The sequence below is a fragment of the Ranitomeya imitator genome, chromosome 5 (assembly GCF_032444005.1).
Source record: "Ranitomeya imitator isolate aRanImi1 chromosome 5, aRanImi1.pri, whole genome shotgun sequence".
In the NCBI taxonomy this organism is placed as follows: Eukaryota; Metazoa; Chordata; class Amphibia; order Anura; family Dendrobatidae; genus Ranitomeya; species Ranitomeya imitator.
Genome location: NC_091286.1, coordinates 518,095,156 through 518,114,365, shown reverse-complemented (window position 1 = coordinate 518,114,365; position 19,210 = coordinate 518,095,156). Strand labels below are relative to the sequence as shown.

The 19,210-nt window shown below is 42.0% G+C and overlaps 1 protein-coding gene across 2 annotated transcripts in view; it reads left to right on the top strand.

The window, feature by feature from the left end:
* The window catches only part of TSC22D2 (TSC22 domain family member 2), a 63,529-nt gene that overhangs the window by 12,181 nt on the left and 32,138 nt on the right, over positions 1-19,210 (top strand). Inside the window, exon 2 of one of the 2 annotated variants that reach the window (XM_069727533.1) lies at positions 6,614-6,682. The exons of the other annotated variant lie outside the window; for it this stretch is intronic. Within the exon in view, the coding sequence (XP_069583634.1) occupies positions 6,614-6,682 (69 nt within the window). The remainder of the gene's footprint in view (positions 1-6,613; positions 6,683-19,210) is intronic. 2 annotated transcript variants of the gene reach the window in all.

The following is a 19,210-nucleotide window of genomic DNA, read 5'->3' as shown; positions in this document are numbered from 1 at the left end:
CGCCGCTTTTAACTAGTTAAATGCCACTTGCAAACGCTGACAGCAACATTTAACTAGCGCTTCTGCCAGTCAGGCCGAAAATGCGCACATCCCTGACCCCAGTCACACGATTGGGGGTCAGCGATGCATCGGCATGACAATCAGGGGTCCCCTTGAGAACTCTATGGTTGTTGATGCCGGATTGCTATGAGCGCCACCCTGTGGTCGGCGCTCATAGCAATGCAGGAATTCAGCTATATAGGAGCAATCTGAGCGTCGTTCCTATGTAGCAGAGGCGATCAAGTTGTGCCAGCTTCTAGCAGTTTAAGGGTATGTGCACACGTCAGGATTTTTTGGGTTTTTTTTTTACCCCGATTGCTAGACTGTAGAGCCAAAAAAATTAATAGCGCCAAAATTACGTGTTTTTTTTTTTGGTCGCTGCAGCATTAAACTGCAATAAAGAGCGATCAAAAGAAAGCATCTGCACTAGACCCGAGATCCCAAAAAATGGAGACGCTACGGGTATCGGAAAATTGCACACTTTTTTTTTTTTTTTTTTTTTTTTTTTTTTTTTATCACTTGGATGAGAAAGAACCTGGATATGTTTGGTGTCTGTGAGCTCGTAATGACCTGGAGAATCACAATGGCAGGTCAGTTTTAGCATTTAGTGAACCTAGCAAAAAAAGCCAAACAAAAAACAAGTGTGGGATTGCACTTTTTTTGCAATTTCGCCACACTTGGAATTTTTTTTCCCGTTTTCTAGTACAAGACATGGTAAAACCAATGGTATCGTTCAAAAGTACAACTTGTCCTGCAAAAAACAAGTCCTCACATGGCCATGTTGACAGAAAAATAGAAATTAAGGCTCTGGATAGGGGGAGCTAAAAACTAAAAAGGCTCCATCATGAAGGTGTTAATGAGAGAAAGAAATTAAGTTTATTTATTTTTTTTAAAGAGTGAAAATTTAAAGGGGTCCAAATACTTTCCATACCCACTGTACATATTGAGATTTTAATTTCTGCTTGAAATGTATGGCTCCTATGTAAGTTAAGGAGATTTTTTAGTGAAGCTGGGGCACATAAAGGAGAATATTACTTTTTAAAAGTCCTCCACGTTTGGAGCACAGCTAAAATGCTGGGATAAGAAGAGTACAGATGATTTTCCATAGATATCTTGGCCAGTTTGAGCTGCCTTTGCTGCTTTCCAGGAATGCTAATGAATGGACGTGATTGTGGACTGTCAGCTCCAAAAAGTGGGTAGCTTAAAAAAAAAAACATACACTAAGCCACTTTTTTTGCTTCCATTAACCCCAGTTGTCTGAATGTTAACTTGTGTAGAGTTGATTTGGAGGTACTTATATTCTTCTAAAAAAAAAAAAAAAAAAAAAAAACATTTGTAAATCATTAAAAAGAAATTAATATAAATATTTAATATAAATGTGTAGCAACATCTGAATTCTCTGCCCAGAAAAGTGCAATGCTGGGAACAATTAAGATCCTGTGCAGAACCCTCAAACTCCCAGGCCTCTGGTAGAGGACCCAAGAATGAGAGAGGACAACAAAGACCACCCCCCTTGGGGGTGAGAAGGAAGTTTTTTATGTAACCAATATCTTAATATGGACAAAGTATCTAACTGTGAAACATGCTTCTGGTGTAGTGGGTCTCTGGTTCCTTACACTGCAGGTACGGTCACCTTTTACTTGTTGTCTTATGTGTGGTCTATATGTTGCTAGATTGGTGCTATTTTCACCAGGTAAACCAATATAGCTGCACAAAATTTAGAAATAAACATTTCTGACATGCAAAAACAAAACCCCAAAAAATTAGTGACCAATATAGCCACCTTTCTTTATGATGACACTAACAGCCTTCCATCCATAGATTCTGTCAGTTGCTTGATCTGTTTACGATCAACATTGCGTGCAGCAGCCACCACAGCCTCCCAGACACTGTTCCGAGAGGTGTACTGTTTTCCCTCCCTGTAGATCTCACATTTTATGAGGGACCACAGGTTCTCTATGGGGTTCAGATCAGGTGAACAAGGGGGCCATGTCATTATTTTTTCTTCTTTGAGACCTTTACTGGCCAGCCACGCTGTGGAGTAGTTGGAGGCATATGATGGAGCATTGTACTGCATGAATATCATGTTTTTATTGAACAATACCAACTTCTTCCTGTACCACTGCTTGAAGAAGTTGTCTTCCAGAAACTGGCAGTAGGTCTGGGAGTTGAGCTTCACTCCATCCTCAACCCGAAAAGGTCCCACAAGTTCATCTTTGATACCAGCCCATTTCAGTACCCCACCTCCACCTTGCTGGCGTCTGAGTCTGAGTGGAGCTCTCTGCCCTTTACTGATCCAGCCTCTGGCCCATTCATCTGGCCCATCAAGAATCACTCTCATTTCATCAGTCCATAAAACCTTTGAAAAGTCAGTCTTAAGATATTTCTTGGCCCAGTCTTGATTTTTTATCTTTCGTTTCTTGTTCAAAGGTGATCGTTTTTCAGCCTTCCTTACCTTGGCCATGTCCCTGAGTATCGCACACCTTGTGCTTTTTGTTACTCCAGTAACATTGCAGCTCTGAAATATGGCAAAACTGGTGGCAAATGGCATCTTGGCAGCTTCACGCTTGATTTTCCTCAATTCATGGGGAGTTATTTTGCGCCTCTTTTGGCCAACACGCTTTTTGCGACCCTGTTGGCTATTTGCCATGAAACGCTTGATTGTTCGGTGATCACGCTTCAAAAGTTTGACAATTTCAAGACTGCTGCATCCCTCTGCAAGACATCTCACAATTTTGGACTTTTCAGAGCCCGTCAAATCTCTCTTCTGACCCATTTTGCCAAAGGAAAGAAAGTTGCCTAATACTTAAGCACACCTTTATATAGGGTTTTGATGTCATTAGACAGCACCCCTCCTCATTAGAGATATACATCACCTGATTTACTTAATTGGTAGTTGGCTCTCAAGCCTGAACAGCTTGGAGTAGGACATGTATAAAAAAGTATCATGTGATCCTAATAATTCTGCACGCAGTGTATTTTATCTTTATGAAGCCAGAGCTGTCAATCAGAGGGGAAGGGGGCAGTTGAGTGGCCCCGCCGTGAAGCACCAAGCATCTGTACTTGGTTGGTTTCAACAGTCATTCTGTGACAGTCCCTTTTAAGGAAAACGTGGCAACCCTGACAGCCGACTGTGATGTGAACTCCTGGGAAGATGGCTACAAATGTTGTGGTGTTCAGAATTGGGGGGGAGGGGGACACCCCTTTTTCAATTCTGCCCTGCTTCTTTCTAGAGGTTATCTATGATTTGGTATCACTAAAGTGAATGGAGCTGATTGACAGTACTGCATGCAACCTCCGAACTGGTGTGACACTGTTTTTAAATGAAAGCTGCCATTTTTTTCGTCCTCTAAGGCTGAATTCCGACATCGGATGTTTTAATTCACACACTGCAGATTTTGTTGAGAATTTTTGCCACTGTCCTATTCGGATTAATAGAATGGATTTTTATCAGCAATGTAGGAATTCTAAAAATCCTATATCAAGGGCATAAAGTACCTTTGTTAGATTTAGATGTGCATGTATGTTGTCTTGTCTGCAGAAATACGTCTTCCACTAGAGAAGACCAAACTGTAAAACATGTCACTGCACAAAAAGACGTGCCGGCTGTGACATGGTAACTTACTGCCAAGAAGATCTGACATAAAAATTGGCTACCTGCAGGCAGAAGTCTGATGCAGTGCCTGATCTTCCAGGAGCTCATACACATATATATCATGCTGGAAAAAACACTACAGAAAAACAGGCAAAGGTGCTTACCTGTCTAGGCCTCAAATCAAATGCACTCTCATGGTGCAGTGGGCCCAAGTAAAGATGGCGACTGGCAAGCGTGAGGACCCTTGACGTGGGTTGCCAGCTTATGTATTGTGGCCATAATATTAACTAATACCTTACATATTTTGATATGTTCTAGTGCACTTTTTTTACTTTTACTTTTTGAGGTGCAGTTGGGCTCTGATAGCTTTGTAAGTTGTGGCCTCTGTTCACACGGGACGCATTACAGTTAGCGCTGGTCAGCCCGCCACATGGCGTTACTAATAGGCTAGGATCCAGCTGCTGTGCATACTGTGTGAACACTGCTGCAGATTATTTATTTGCACTGGTGTGCCAAGCAGCCATTCCCTGATTGTAGGCTGGCTGTCTTATTTGGTATTATCACACCTGTGTAGTCGCCATCTTTACTTGGGCCCACTGCACCATGAGAGTGCATTTGATTTGAGGCCTAGACAGGTAAGCACCTTTGCCTGTTTTTCTGTGGTGTTTTTCCTAGAATAGTGGAGGTTTTTTCCTCCTTTTTTTTTCCTCCTGTTGTAATATATATCATGCTGGCCTGGTCATCCTTCTTGTTCCTGTGCAGCGCCCATAGGCGTGATTCCTGGCACAGGTAATCAGTAAGTTGTCCTGTCCGTCTCTGGCTCACGACTCCACATGGGCCACAAGTTTTGTTCTAGTAATACATTTCACAACAAAGTTGTAGAAGCTGCCAGTTGTGCAGCTATCAAAATCCCCAAAACTGTACACCATTTTCTTAATTACACTTTGGCAATGTCTCTCAAACATTTAATTCATCTGCCCAGCTATTGTTAAATCATCAGATTGTCATTGGATTCTGTCATTTCCTGAAAGAAGCTGTTGAACAATGTGAACTCTTTTTATAAATTGTATTAATGTTTTGAGTTTTTTGTGTTGGTCGCATTTCAAGCCTCGTTTTACTTATGACTGACTTCATACAAAAATAAGGAGACATGCACATATAGGTCTCAATTCATCAAGCCTGGCTTTTTTTCACACTGGTCTTGGGTGTGCTGGAGCCTGAAGCCTCTGTTTTTATTAAGCGCGTGCTTCAGTACCATCCAAGTGGCGCGTGCACCTCGGGGTAGGATGGAAAATGGGAGAATTGCCTACAGCTCCTCCTTCTCCCTCCGATCTAGGTGGGACATGGCAGCCGATACTGATAGAATCTTACCTCCGTAGTGGGACAGTCTGTCCTCCGTGAATACAGATGTTACCTCCAGAATTGAGAATTTTGATAAATGATCAATTCTGTCAGAGTATGCAAAGTTGCTTGTTTTCATGTATACAATTGATTTATGAAATAAGTTTTATAAATTCCTGGGTCCTGTTCTAGTAAAAAAATATTAGTAAAAATTGGACATGTGTGCAGCACCGTAGATTATAATGGGTGTGTGTGGTATCCAAGAAAAAAAAACAAAACCTGATGCCACATACCTGAAACATGGACATGTGAAGGGGGTCTTGGCATTATCAGACTACAGTGGGCTGAATACATGTCACAATGTTCACATTTATAATTTTGAAATAATTCTTAATACCATGTATGGTTTCCTTTACACTTCACAAATACTTGCTACTTTGTGTTGGTATATCACATAAAATCCCAATAAAATACATTTAAGTTGTGGGTGTAACAGAAAAATGTGGAAAAGTTCACCGGGTATGAATACTTTTCAGGGCACTTTAGACGCTTGTGTCATATAATACATAAATTAAACTGGATAGAAGCATTAGATCATTGTTGGCAGAGCCCTGGTCACAATCTTTTGCTTGAGCTGTGTAGACATCAGGGTACCTATCGGAGTAGATGGTGTGTAAGGATATAGAGGGGTTTGTGGTCGAACTAATAATGAGCCATTGACATTTGACTTCAGTAATGATCTTCAGAGGAAGCTTCTACAAGCTCACCCCTGTTAAAGAGGAAGAGGAACCAGCACTGTGCAAAGCTTGCAGCACGTACAGGAAAGTGATGCTGCAGCTTTCTCGCTGACACACATTTAGACCTTCAATTTACTATTTTAAGTCTTGGTTTCGGTTACAAAAATACCAGTAATTGAGACATTTGTGTCTTAAGGCAATATATCTTTAGGCTGGGGTCTGTTGTTGATCTTCACCTTCAGATGAATTGGTGTTACCTGATCTGAAAAATGCTGCACTTTTGCAATCTCCATCAGTATATGGCAGACATGTCTGCTCACAAGTTCTCTTGGTGGGTTTCTGGCTGCTGAGACCTGCACTGCTGGCATTTCAAATGGGTGATCTGCAAATTATCACTGCTTGTGACATCTTTTGGGTTCAGGAGTGCACCGCTCCCTAGCGCCTTGCTGACTGTGCGCTCCTAGAGGTTGACTAGGTCCATTTCAGCCAGCAGTATGGCTGAGCCGCTAGTCTAAGTAGTTTGCGAGTTCTGCCATGAAGCTAGCAAAACTGCTGGATCCGACCAGCTTTAGTGTCCATGTGCATCTCCGACATTGCAGATGTAAAGATTTGACTTGACTGGTTCCCAAGGTAATAAGCTGTAAAATGTAAATAAAAAAAAATAAAAAAAGCAAAAAGCCTCCATCCTTGGGAACAAAGGAGATTAAAAAAACAAAACAAAAGTAAATCAGTTATTTGTATTTACAAGCAATTTTACCCATTGAAGAGCATGAAACAACCGCTTTTAATTTAACTATAGGCTTTTCATATTATGTTCTGTAATAATTTACCCCTTTTCATCACCTACAGCATAATTGAACTTTATTTTTTTTTTTTCTTATTTGATGCTATGGTCTCGCAGGAATCCTTCCTCTGCTTTCTATGAAGCTTTTCAAGTGAAGCTCCGTGGGCCAAAGAGACTGGGTAATAGGTATGAGCACAGTGTGGCCACAGCAGCGATTTGCATGAACGGCTTGCCATAAAGCTTGATTCTTGAATGAACCAATGGGAACGGTGCTGTGACCATGGTGGAGTGATTCTGGTGTCAGTAATTCCAATGAGTGGGCTTGATAAATGAGCTGTTCTTTTCTTCAGGTCGTACCTGCTCCCTTCGTTGCTCAAATCCAGTTTTCGTCTTCCAGTTATTCATTCCCCTCCGATCAGACATTTTTTTTTTAATTTTTATTTTTTTCCAGTTTTTGTGTTACAGACAGCATTTGCACCTTAATGGTGGTGTTCTTTCCCTTCTGACTGTGGTTAGACTTGTCCCGAATCGCCTGTGTAACAGCATTGTTGTCGGAAACGTTTGTAAGATTCCGCTCCACAACTCAATGTGAGGAGAGAACTCCACTTTTTTTTGAGATCGATAATGACATGCAAACAGTTTCAGGTAGACCATGCTGGACACTAATGATTCATGACAATGGAGGGCACCCACCACATCAACCTATTGGTTAGCCTATCCATTGGGACTATTGTAAAATGTTGTACCTGAAGGTACTAAAACATGACCAAATTTAATTGCAGAGGTGTACAAAAGCTGAAACAGAGACAAACTTGTAGATGTCTTATATTCTAATTTATATCTAAATTGTAATTCCTCTGTACCTTTTGGTGTTATATCACCATCATCCCTTCATTCTAATAGTAAGTACAGACTCTATAATGACCGCTTTAGCAGTGAAGGATCGGGCGCTCACAACTTGCCGTATTCATTCTTCAGTATACCCGTACAGCCAAATGACATTACTGCATTTTGATAACAATGCTGAGACTTGCACAATGCTGTGGATTTTGTGCATGATCTACAAGGGTCATCTAATAACCATTATTGGTCATTTATGGAGTAAATTGTCTAGTTGAGGTCAGTGGGCTCTGGAGCAGACTTGGAAGGTTATACCAGCATGTAGACATTCCCCATGACCAAGGGCTTCATCATGTCCACGGGGTAAAGCTTGGTGCCTCTTTTGAGAGGACCTCAGTGTTTTGTTTTTTTTCACCCTCCCCTCCCCCGCATATTCTCACAGTACGGTATTAAAATGTTTCCACAGGACATGTGCATCCCGTGTCATACATAGAACAAATAGATTACTAACATGAGATTATAGTCAGTGTTGTATATCACATACAGACTGGACAATGTCTTGTACACCATCCTTCATCTGTTTCATACATTCATGACCACATTCTTCTTTATGGGGCTACATTCTGTATGGAGCCCTAGCATACATTGACAAAGCCATTTTTTTTTATTTTTTTGCGCTCCAAAAACCTCAGTTCCCAAGTCCTGTGATCCTTGGTACATATGGAGTGAGCTATATAATCTAATTGTCTACAACTTTTTTTTTCCTTTAGTCTTTTTAGATCTACAGTATTTCTATTTTGCATTGGAAGAACTTGGAAAACTGGATTAGAGCAGTCAAGGGAGCAGGGAATATCGTGTAAGAAACATAAGTGGGATTAACAGTATGAACACCGACTGATTTAGCAACTTTTTCTAAGTCCCAAACAGAAATAAAGAACCGGAAAAGGTAAGTTTAATTTCCCTTTATTGAGAAGGGTGCACGGAGTCCGTTACCAAATCCAGGATTTATCAAGTTCTGGGGTGCTGGAATATTGGGTATTTGGAGAGGAGTCTGCAGACGTACCTCTACTAGGCCATGGCTTCCCTATTGTGCGGAGTGTTCGCTGACTATCTGGTGACCTCTGCATTCTGCTAATCTGTGGTTGGCTTGTAACCCATAAGTGATAATGCTTCATAAGCTGCACATTGGGCTTGCATTGTGTGATGTGTGCTTGTAATCACAATGACTTTGTATGGTTTTTATGCTGCATGACTATAGTACTGGTGGTTTATAGCTCTGTAGACATGAACCCATGATGTGGATCAAGTGTTACAATGCAGATTGCTTCCAGCTAGATACATTTGGCTATTCCGCCTCTTTCCTCTGGGAAGTGGTATTTTCAGCCTTGCCGTTAAGGTTGCTATGTGACTTATCCCTAGAGTTCGGTAAAAGAAAAACCAGTTCATCAACAGGAATTAGCAGTTCGGGCCTATTTATTTTGTGGCTCTATTACAAACATTGCAATGTGAGAAAACCCAGTTGTATCCGAGCTAAGGTGTGTCTGATAAACATGACAGCGGCTGGCACCCCAGCACTTACAGTGCTCGTTACATATATGGGTGCTTTATGCCCTGCTCCATGGAGACCTTTAACCCCGTAAGAACCTGGAATTTTCTATTTTTGTGCTTTTGGCACCACTGTGTATAGCGAAAATCTCAGCCTCTTTTATGAATACCAGCTAAACATTGGCTTTCACAGGAGAATGGTCACGACAAGCACAGAAGTCTTCAGGAGACCCCCGGCTGTTATGGCAACCCATCGGTGATCACATCATGGTTACATTGAATGATGCGGCCCCCTGCTGGCGCACGGTAAATGCTGCTGTCCGAAATTGACAGTGGCATTTAACAGAACAGGCTTGGGCTCCATCCGTTGCTGTTGAGTATTTATGAGGTTTTTTGTTTGTTTTTTTACCTCAGTATTTAAGCCAAAACTAGGCATGGAACAATCTGAGATAACGAATGATAGAGACCCGTCACCACTTCTCTATTTATCACCCACTCCTGGTTTTGACTTATGAATACTGATGTGAAATACTGAACGTGCTTAAAGGGAACATGTCACCCCCAAAATCGCGGGTGAGGTAAGCCCACCGGCAACAGGGGCTTATCTACAGCATTCTGGAATGCTGTAGATAAGCCCCCGATGTATCCTAAAAGATGAGAAAAAGAGGTTAGATTATACTCACCCAGGGGCGGTCCCGCTGTTGGTCTGGGCCCGACACCTCCCTTCTTCATCAGATGACATCCTCTTCTTGTCTTCATGCTGCGGCTCCAGCGCAGGCGTACTTTGTCTGACCTGTTAAGGGCAGAACAAAGTATTGCAGTGCGCAGGTGCTGGGCCTCTCTGACCTTTCCGGGCACCTGTGCACTGCAGTTCTTTGCTCTGCCCTCAACAGGTCAGACAAAGTACGCCTGCGCTGGAGCCGCAGCATGAAGACAAGAAGAGGACGTCATCTGATGAAGATAGGAGGCGCTGTTCCGGACCAACAGCGGAAACTCACCTGGGTGAATATAATCTAACGTCTTTTTCTCATCTTTTAGGATACATCAGGGGCTTATCTACAGCATTACAGAATGCTGTAGATAAGCCCCTGATGCCAGTGGGCTTACCTCACCTGCAATTTTGGGGGTGACAGGTTCTCTGTAAGTGTTCTTAGTCACATGATAGCTAATAAAATCAGCCATCATTTGCCGGGAAAGATTCAGGCTTGGCGTGCGAAACCCCCTCAAAGGCAAGGACACGACATCTGATGTAACTGTATGTCATGAAGGGGTTAATGCGCAATAAATGCTATAAAAATAAACCCAAAAAACTGCAAAATTGCGTTGTTCCCTTTTTCACCGCACATGTATTTTTATTTTATTGCTCTTTTCACTTACCATCCACATTACCCTACAGAGTGTCATTCAGAACTACACCCTGTCCTGCCAAAAAAGTCCTGATGTCTCACTGCAAAAGTCATCGCTATTTAAAAAAGGAGAGGGCTAAAATAAAAATACAACAATTGTCAGCAGAGGGAAGGGGTTAAATAAGTCTGAGGTTTCTCTTGGCTACTTCCATGTTACAAATCCTTGTGATCGTGTGATTCGGTGCTTTCACTTGGAACCATAAAAAGCCCAAACCAAGTCACCAAAAAGGCAACACAGAGACGCGGCACAATACAGTGGATGTCTTTGGAAGCAGATTCGATAGCCTGAAGCCAACCACCGTACAGCTTGTTGATCTTTGCCACCTTTACCAGTTTTTTAAATATCGTACATCATTTTTCTCCACAAATCTCTTAATGTGTGCATTGCTGTAGGTCCAGCCTGACTGCTTCTACCCGGTGGTAGTCATGTTCAAGGGAAACTGCTATCTAGCATGGTGTTATGGCTCATGGCGCCATCTAGTGGACCGTGGGCAGTATAGCAACTACATACACATTCTGCTTTTACATGACACATCTTTTGGTAGTGAAATGGCATAATTGCAGTCAAGTCACGAACGTGTGAAAATAATTCATTCCAATTAGCATTAGTACAATTTTTTTTTTTTTTTAGGGGATGGGCCATTTTCTTCAGTTTTCCATGCAGTAAAGTGACAAAACCTGTCCATCAGTCTCCTCCAATTATAAAGCTGCTTTTCTATTGAAGGAGGCTGAACAGGTCTGATGACACGCTTTTCCACCAGCAGCCATGGGCAGAAGTGCTGGTCAAGTTTGTAAGGAAAACTGCACCGACAAAGATGTGATCAACCCCTTTAAGCACGCTTTTTTATTTTCTTCATTTTTATTCTAGGAAGTTGTTCAATAGCGAAATTCATACGCTACTTGCTTTTCATCTATGAACCAACTTAGGCTACTTTCACTCTAGCGTCGGATTCGGCCCGTCGCATTGCGTCGGGCCGAGATTCTGACGCTAGCGTTTGATGCGCTGCACAACAGAGGCAGCGGATGCATTTCTCCGGCGCATCCGCTGGCCCATTGTGAGGTGCGGGGATGTGGGGGCAGAGTTTTGGCCGCGCATGCGCGGTCGGAAAAAGCGGTCCGTCGGGAGCAAAAAAAGTTACATTTAACGTTTTTTGCTCCCGGCGGTCCGCCACAACATGGCACAACCGTCGCATGACTGTTGCGACTTGTCAATACGTCGCAATGCGTCGGTAATGTTACTCTATGTAGCCTTGGACTGATATGAGCCCTATCTTTTATATTAAAGCATCTGTGTGTGCAAAGATGATTGTGAACGTTCGGCTGCGAATGGTGGATCCTTTATCTGTTTGTCTCAAGGTGATACAGGTGCATCTCGCAAAATTAGAATATCATCAAAAAGTGCATTTATTTCAGTTCTTCAATAAAAAAAAGTGAAACTCATGTTCAAAATTACAAACCGTGATCTATTTCAAGTGTTAATTTCTGTTAATGTTGATGATTATGGCTTACAGCCAATGAAAACCCAAAAGTCATTATCTCAGTAAATTAGAATAGTTAACAAAAACACCTGCAAAGGCTTCCTAAGCTTTTAAAAAGGTCCCTTAGTCTTTCAGTAGGCTCCACAATCATGGGGAAGATGGCTGACTTGACAGATGGAAAAAGTGTGGTAGAAAAAGTTGCACAAGCAACCAGGATAACCGCAGCGTTGAAACGATTAACCTTCGTCAGGCTGCATAATTTTACAACGTTAACAGGCTGCAGAGGTACAATTGTACCTTCATATATATTTTATTAAAATTTGGCCAATATATTCTGGACCAAAACTGCAGAGATGTCACGAAATTTCAGCCCTCTACGGCTTTTCGAAGAAAAAAAAAGTTATTGCAATTTTAAAACGGAATAGTTACAATTGTACCTACTCAGCCGGACGAAGGTTAAGAAAAAGCCATTCAAAGGTTTGGGGGAGATTCACAAGGAGTGGACTGCTGCTGTAGTTATTGCTTCAAGATCCACCACACACAGACGTATCCAGAATATGGGCTACAAGTGTCGAATTCCTTGTGCCAAGCCACTCATGACCAATAGACAATGCCATAAGCGTCTTACCTGGGCCAAGGAGAAAAAAGAACTGGACTGTTGCTCAGTGGTCCAAGGTGATGATTTCAGATGAAAGTAAAGTTTGCATTTCATTTGGAAATCAAGAACCCAAAGTCTGGAGGAAGAGTGGAGAGGCCACAATCCAAGCTGCTTGAGGTCTAGTGTGAAGTTTCCACAATCAGTGATGGTTTGGGGAGCCATGTCATCTGCTGGTGTTGTTCCACTGTGTTTTATCAAGACCAAAGTCAGTGCAGCCGTCTACCAGGAATTTTTAGAGCACTTCATGCTTCCTTCTGCCGACAAGCTTCTTGGAGATGGAAATTTCATTCTCCAGCAGGTCTTGGCACATGTCCACACTGCCAAAAGTACCAATACCTGGTTTAAAAACAACCGTGTCACTGTGCTTGATTGTCCAGCAAACTCACCTGACCTTAACCCCATTGAGAATCTATTGTCAAGAGGAAGATGAGACACCAGACCAACAATGCAGACGAGCTGAAGGCTACTATCAAAGCAACCTGGGCTTCCATAACACCTCAGCAGTGCCACAGGCTGATCGCCTCCATGCCACGTAGCATTGATGCAGTAATTGATGCTAAAGGAGCCCGGACCAAGTATTGAGAGCATTTACTGAACATACATTTCAGTAGGCCAACATGTCAGATTTTAAAATAATTTTTCAAGCTAGTTATATAGAGTATTCTAATTAACTGAGATAATGACTTTCGGGTTTTCATTGGCTGTAAGCTATAATCAACATTAACAGAAATAAACACTTGGAATAGATCTCTGTTTGTAATGACTCTATATAAGTTTCACTTTTTGTATTGAAAAACTGAAATTGACATTCTAATTTAGTGAGCAGCACTTGTATAATAATGAGACTTCTAAAGAGTATTACTCCATGATTTGTTTTGTGTGATTTTAAAAGCTCCCATACACATTAGAAGGCTGTCTTTAGAACCATTATCATCTTTCTGGACTCGACCCTTCTCCATAAATGTTTTTTGCTCGGCCTACAATCCTGTTTCCTGTGACAGTCGCTGCCAGACTTTTCTGGCAGCAGCTTATCTCCATGAGATTTCCAACGGTTATACCCTTTTGTTCTATCAGGCGATTTGGGAGACCCCCATACATTTTAGACCGTTGGCTGATCCTGTTCATTCAACTTCAGTCTGTGTATGGGGGATTTTAGATAATCCCCAGTACCAAAATTTCTGTATTAAATGTATTTTTTCAGAGATTGTGATTTGAAAAAATTTACTTTGGCAAAATTAAAAAAAAAAAAAAAAAAAAATACTGTTTTTCCCTCAGCCCTGTGGTGCTGCCAGTAATGTAAGTTCCTTGCCACTAGTCTTGCACTTACCAGCATCCATCTTCACCTTCTATCAGAGCCGCTCTGTTCGGTCTCCAGCAGTTAACCCCTTGCTGGATCGCTTTCCAGGTTTGAGATCCTCTTTCTAGCCCTCACACTTGCATTGAGAGCTTGTGACCGTTCCCTCTGTCTTCAGGTCAGTCAGACGTTGCAGTCACAAAATGGCTGCGGGACCGGAAGAGCAGTGGGAATTGCTGAAGATGGTGCGTGGCAAGTATAATATTAGGTACAGGGATCTTGCTTTAGTATCACCACGCCCTATGAAAATGCACAGAAAAAAATTGTGCATCATTTTTTATTTTGTTTTTTGGGTGCCGAAATATCATCTTGCAAATATGCTGTGTTCGAATATTCATTAAGGCAGGGTTCACATTGCGTCAGTGGCAATGCGCTGACGGCTTCCGTTACACAGTGGCACTAACGCAATGTAACAAATGCGTCAGCGCACCCATTGACTGCCATTATGTAGCGCATCGCTAACGCATGTCATAATCGGCATGCGTTAGCGATGTGCCGTCATTCTGTAACGGAGACTCGCACGCGGTCTGCAATGTTTCTGGGTCAGTCACTGCTAGCGTAGGTGGAGCATCTGCGCTATCGCATAACGCGATCTTTAAAAGGCATTAGTGTTGGTGCAGTCCGTTTACCGCATGCGTTGAATGGACTGCACCAACGCAATATGAACCTGGCCTAAGGCAGCGTTTTTCAGGCTATGGCTCTATTAGGGTATGCGCACACATTAAGTATTTAGAGCAGAAATTTCTGCGTCATTTGTGCATCTCTTGGCAGGAAAAACACACAACTGTTTTTGCTGTGTTTTTTTACATGTTTTTTTGGTGCAGAGTCCCACCCCTCATTGGTATGCGTGACCTCTACAGCAAAATGCTGAAAGAATTGGCATGCTATAGATGTAAGTGTGAACCAAATCTGCAAGTCACAAATAAGCAATGTGTGCATGACTTCAGGAGTCTTTTACAACCCTCCAGGTTTTGCTACAAATCTGCACAGAAAAAGCAACATCTGCATAGTATGCACAGGCCTTTAGTTGTGTAACAAATGATCTGGAATATGAGGTGACATCAATTGCGCTAGTGTTACCGGAGATTTATGGCTCGGAGACAAGAGCATCCTGCTGTGTTGCTTGTGTGGGTGGATGGAACTTATCTAAGGTCACAATGACTTGTTGCTAACAGACATAATGTAGATCAGGTTCCTCTGCAGTATTTTTCCTTTAGGTCTATTTTCAGATAGCATATAATGTTATTTGGACATAAGATCTCTTATCAGAACGTTAAGAGGCTTCGAAAGCAAACGATTTTCCACTTGGCCATTGAAATGGAAAGTAAGCTTCTATTAAATGGAACTAATCTAATAACATTTTGACTTTTATTGTAACTATTTCTGCAGTCTTTGTAGTAATGCTTGTACCCAGAGTAATCTGGGAGCGCCATCACCCATCCTTGCAGTCCGTGGGTATTGTGCCTATAGCGGCGTGATTGAAGACTCAGAGTGACTTCTCCCCCCGACTGTCGGCTGAACGATCGGACAAAGTGTCGTTCGACTGACCGCTATTTAGTTTGTATGCCTCCCTCCCCACATGTAAAGCGCCATGGAATAAATGGCGCTATAATAATAATAATATGCCCAGCTTTAATCATGCTACTGTGAGCACGATACCATAAAATAAACAAGTGATTTAGTTGGTCAAAATAGTTGGTACCCCTCGTTTAATAACTTAAAACCCACAATGATCACAGAAATAACTTGAATCTGACAAAAGTAATAATATGTAAAAGATCTATGAAAATGAACAAATAAGTCAGACATTGCTTTTCAACCATGCTTCCACAGAATTTAAAAAAATAAATAAAACTCATGAAATAGGCCTGGACAGAAATGATGGTACCTTTTAACTTAACTTAATATTTTGTTCCACAACCTTTTGAGGCAATCGCTGCAATCAAACGATTCCTATAACTGTCAATGAGAATTCTGCACCTCTCGACGGGTATTTTAGCACTCTCCTCAACAGCAAACTGCTCCAGTCGTCTCGTGTTTGAAGGTTGCCATTTCCAGATGGCATGTTTCAGCTCTTTCCAAAGATGCTCAATAAGATTTAGGTCAGGGCTCATAGAAGGCCACTTCAGAATTGTCCAATGTTTTCCTCTTGGCCATTCTTGGTTGTTTTGGGTCATTCTTTTGTTGCAAGACCCATGACCTGAGATTGAGACCAAGCTTTCTGACACTGGGCAGCACATTTCTGTCTAGAATGCCTTAATAGTCTGGAGCTTTCTTTGTACCCTGCACAGATTCTAGACACCCTGTGCCAGATGCAGCAAAGCAGCCCCAGAACATAACAGAGCCTCCTCCATGTTTCATAGTAGGGACAGTGTTCTTTTCTTGATATGCTTCATTTTTCCTCCTGTGGACATAGAGCTGATGTGCCTTCCCAAAAAGTTCCATTTTTGTCTCATCTGTCCATAGGACATTCTCCTGGAGGCTTGTCAACATGTAGTTTGGCAAATTCCAGTCTGGATTTATTTTTTCAACAATGGTGTCCTCTTTGGTTGTCTCCCATGAAGTCCACTTTGGCTCAAACAACGAGGGAAGGTGCAATCTGACACTGATGTTCCTTGCGCTTGAAGTTCACCTTTTATCTGTTTAGAAGTTTTTCTGGGGTCTTTAGTTACCATTCGTATTATCCATCTATTTGATTTGTCATCAATTTTCCTCCTGCGGCCATGTCCAGGGAGGTTGTCTACAGTCCCATGGATCTTAAATTTATGAATAATATGTGCAACTGTAGTCACAGGAACATCAAGCTGCTTGGAGATGGTCTTATAACTTTTACCTTTAACCCCTTAAGCCCCAAGGGTGGTTTGCACGTTAATGACCGGGCCAATTTTTACAATTCTGACCACTGTCCCTTTGAGGTTATAACTTTGGAACACTTCAACGGATCTTGGCGATTCTGACATTCTGACATATTGTATTTCATGATAGTGGTAAAATTTCTTCGATATAACATGCGTTTATATGTGAAATAAATGGAAATTTGGCGAAAATTTTGCACCTTTCCAACTTTGAATTTTTATGCCCTTTAAATCAGAGATATGTCATGTAAAATAACTAATAAGTAACATTTCCCACATGTCTACTTTACATCAGCACAATTTTGGAACCAAAAATTTTTTTTGTTAGGGAGTTATAAGGGTTAAAAGTTGACCAGCATTTTCTCATTTTTACATCAATATTTTTTAGGGACCACATCACATTTGAAGTCATTTTGAGGGGTCTATATGATAGAAAATAACCAAGTGTCACACCATTCTAAACACTGCACCCCTCAAGGTGCTCAAAACCACATTCAAGAAGTTTATTAACCCTTCAGGTGTTTTACAGGAATTTTTGGAATTTTTAAAAAAAAAACTTAACTTTTTTCACAAAATTTACTTCAGCTCCAATTTGTTTTATTTTCCCAAGGGTAAGAGAAGAAATTGGACTCCAAAAGTTGTTGTGCCATTTGTTCTGAGTACGCCGATACCCCACATTTGGGGGTAATCCACTGTTTGGGCGCACGGCAGAGCTCGGAAGGGAAGGAGCGCCGTTTGACTTTTCAATGCAAAATTGACTGATATTGAGATGGGACACCATGTCACGTTTGGAGAGCCCCTGATGTGCCTAAACATTGAAACCCCCCACAAGTGACACCATTTTGGAAAGTAGACCCCCTAAGGAACTTATCTAGATGTGTTTTGACAGCTTTGACCCCCCCCCCCCAAGTGTTTCACCACAGTTTATAATGCAGAGTCGTGAAAATAAAAATACATTTTTTCCCACAAATGTTTTTTTTTTAGCCCCCCCCAAATTTTTATTTTCCCAAGGGTAACAAGAGAAATTGGACCACAACAGTTGTTGTCCAATTCTTCCTGAGTATGCTATGTTGGGGTAAACCCCTGTTTGGGCGCACTGGAGAGCTCGGAAGGGAAGGAGCACGGTTTTACTTTTTCAACGCAGAATTGGCTGGAATTGAGATCGAATGCCATGTTGCGTTTGGAGAGCCCCTGATGTGCCTAAACAGTGGAAACCCCCAATTCTAACTGAAACCCTAATCCAAACACACCCCCTACCCCTAATCTCAACCATAACCCTAACCACACGCTTAACCCTGACACACCCCTAACCCTAATCCCAACTGTAAATGTAATCCAAACCCTAACTTTAGCCCCAACCCTAACACTAATGGGAAAATGGAAATAAATACATTTTTATATTTTTTTTTTTTGTTTTTGTTTCCCTAACTAAGGAGGTAATGAAGGGGGGTTTGATGTACTTTTATATTTCTAGTAGATTTTTATGATTGGCAGCCGTCACACACTAAAAGACGCTTTTTATTGCAAAAAAATATTTTTTTGCGTTACCACATTTTGAGAGCTATAATTTTTCCATATTTTGGTCCACAGTCATGTGAGGTCTTGTTTTTTGCGGGACGAGTTGACGTTTTTATTGGTAACATTTTCGGGCACGTGACTTTTTTTGATCGCTTTTTATTCCGATTTTTGTGAGGCAGAATGACCAAAAACCAGCTATTCATGAATTTCTTTGGGGTGGGGGGGGGGGAGGGGGGATCGTTTATACCATTCCGCGTTTGATAAAATGGATAAAGCAGTTTTATTCTTCGGGTCAGTACGATTACAGCGATACCTCATTTACATCATTTTTTTTGTTTTGGCGCTTTTTATACGATAAAAACTTTTATATAAAAAATTATTTTTGCATCGCTTTATTCTGAGGACTGTAACTTTTTTATTTTTTCGCTGATGATGCTGTATGGTGGCTCGTTTTTTGCGGGACAAGATGACGTTTTCAGCGGTACTATGTTTATTTATATCCGTATCTTTGATCGCGTGTTATTCCACTTTTTTTTTTTTTTACGGTGTTCACTGAAGGGGTTAACTAGTTGGACAGTTTTATGGGTCGGGTCGTTACGGATGCGGCGATACTAAATATGTGGACATCACTGTATAGTGACAGATCGCTGATCTGACACTTTGCAGAGCACTGTGTCAGATCAGCGATCTGGTGTGCCCTGCTCCTTGCTTACCAGCGCCTTCTCTGGACCCGGAAGTAGTCCCTGCAGGATCCGGAAGTAGCCCCGCCACCATTTTGGATCCGGGGCCTGCAGGGAGGAGATTCTCGGTACAAGGTGAGCACATCGCCTTGTACCAATCGTCTCAGGGAAGAACGCAGGGAGCCCCCTCCCTGCGCGATGCTTCCCTGTACCGCCGGAACACTGCGATCATGTTTGATCGCGGTGTGCCGGGAGCGGTCCATGACAGCTCCTGGCACATAGTGCCGGATGTCAGCTGCGATAGTTAGCTGACACCCGGCCGCGCTCCCCCCGTGAGCGCGGCCGATCGCATATGACGTACTATCCCGTCACTGGGAATT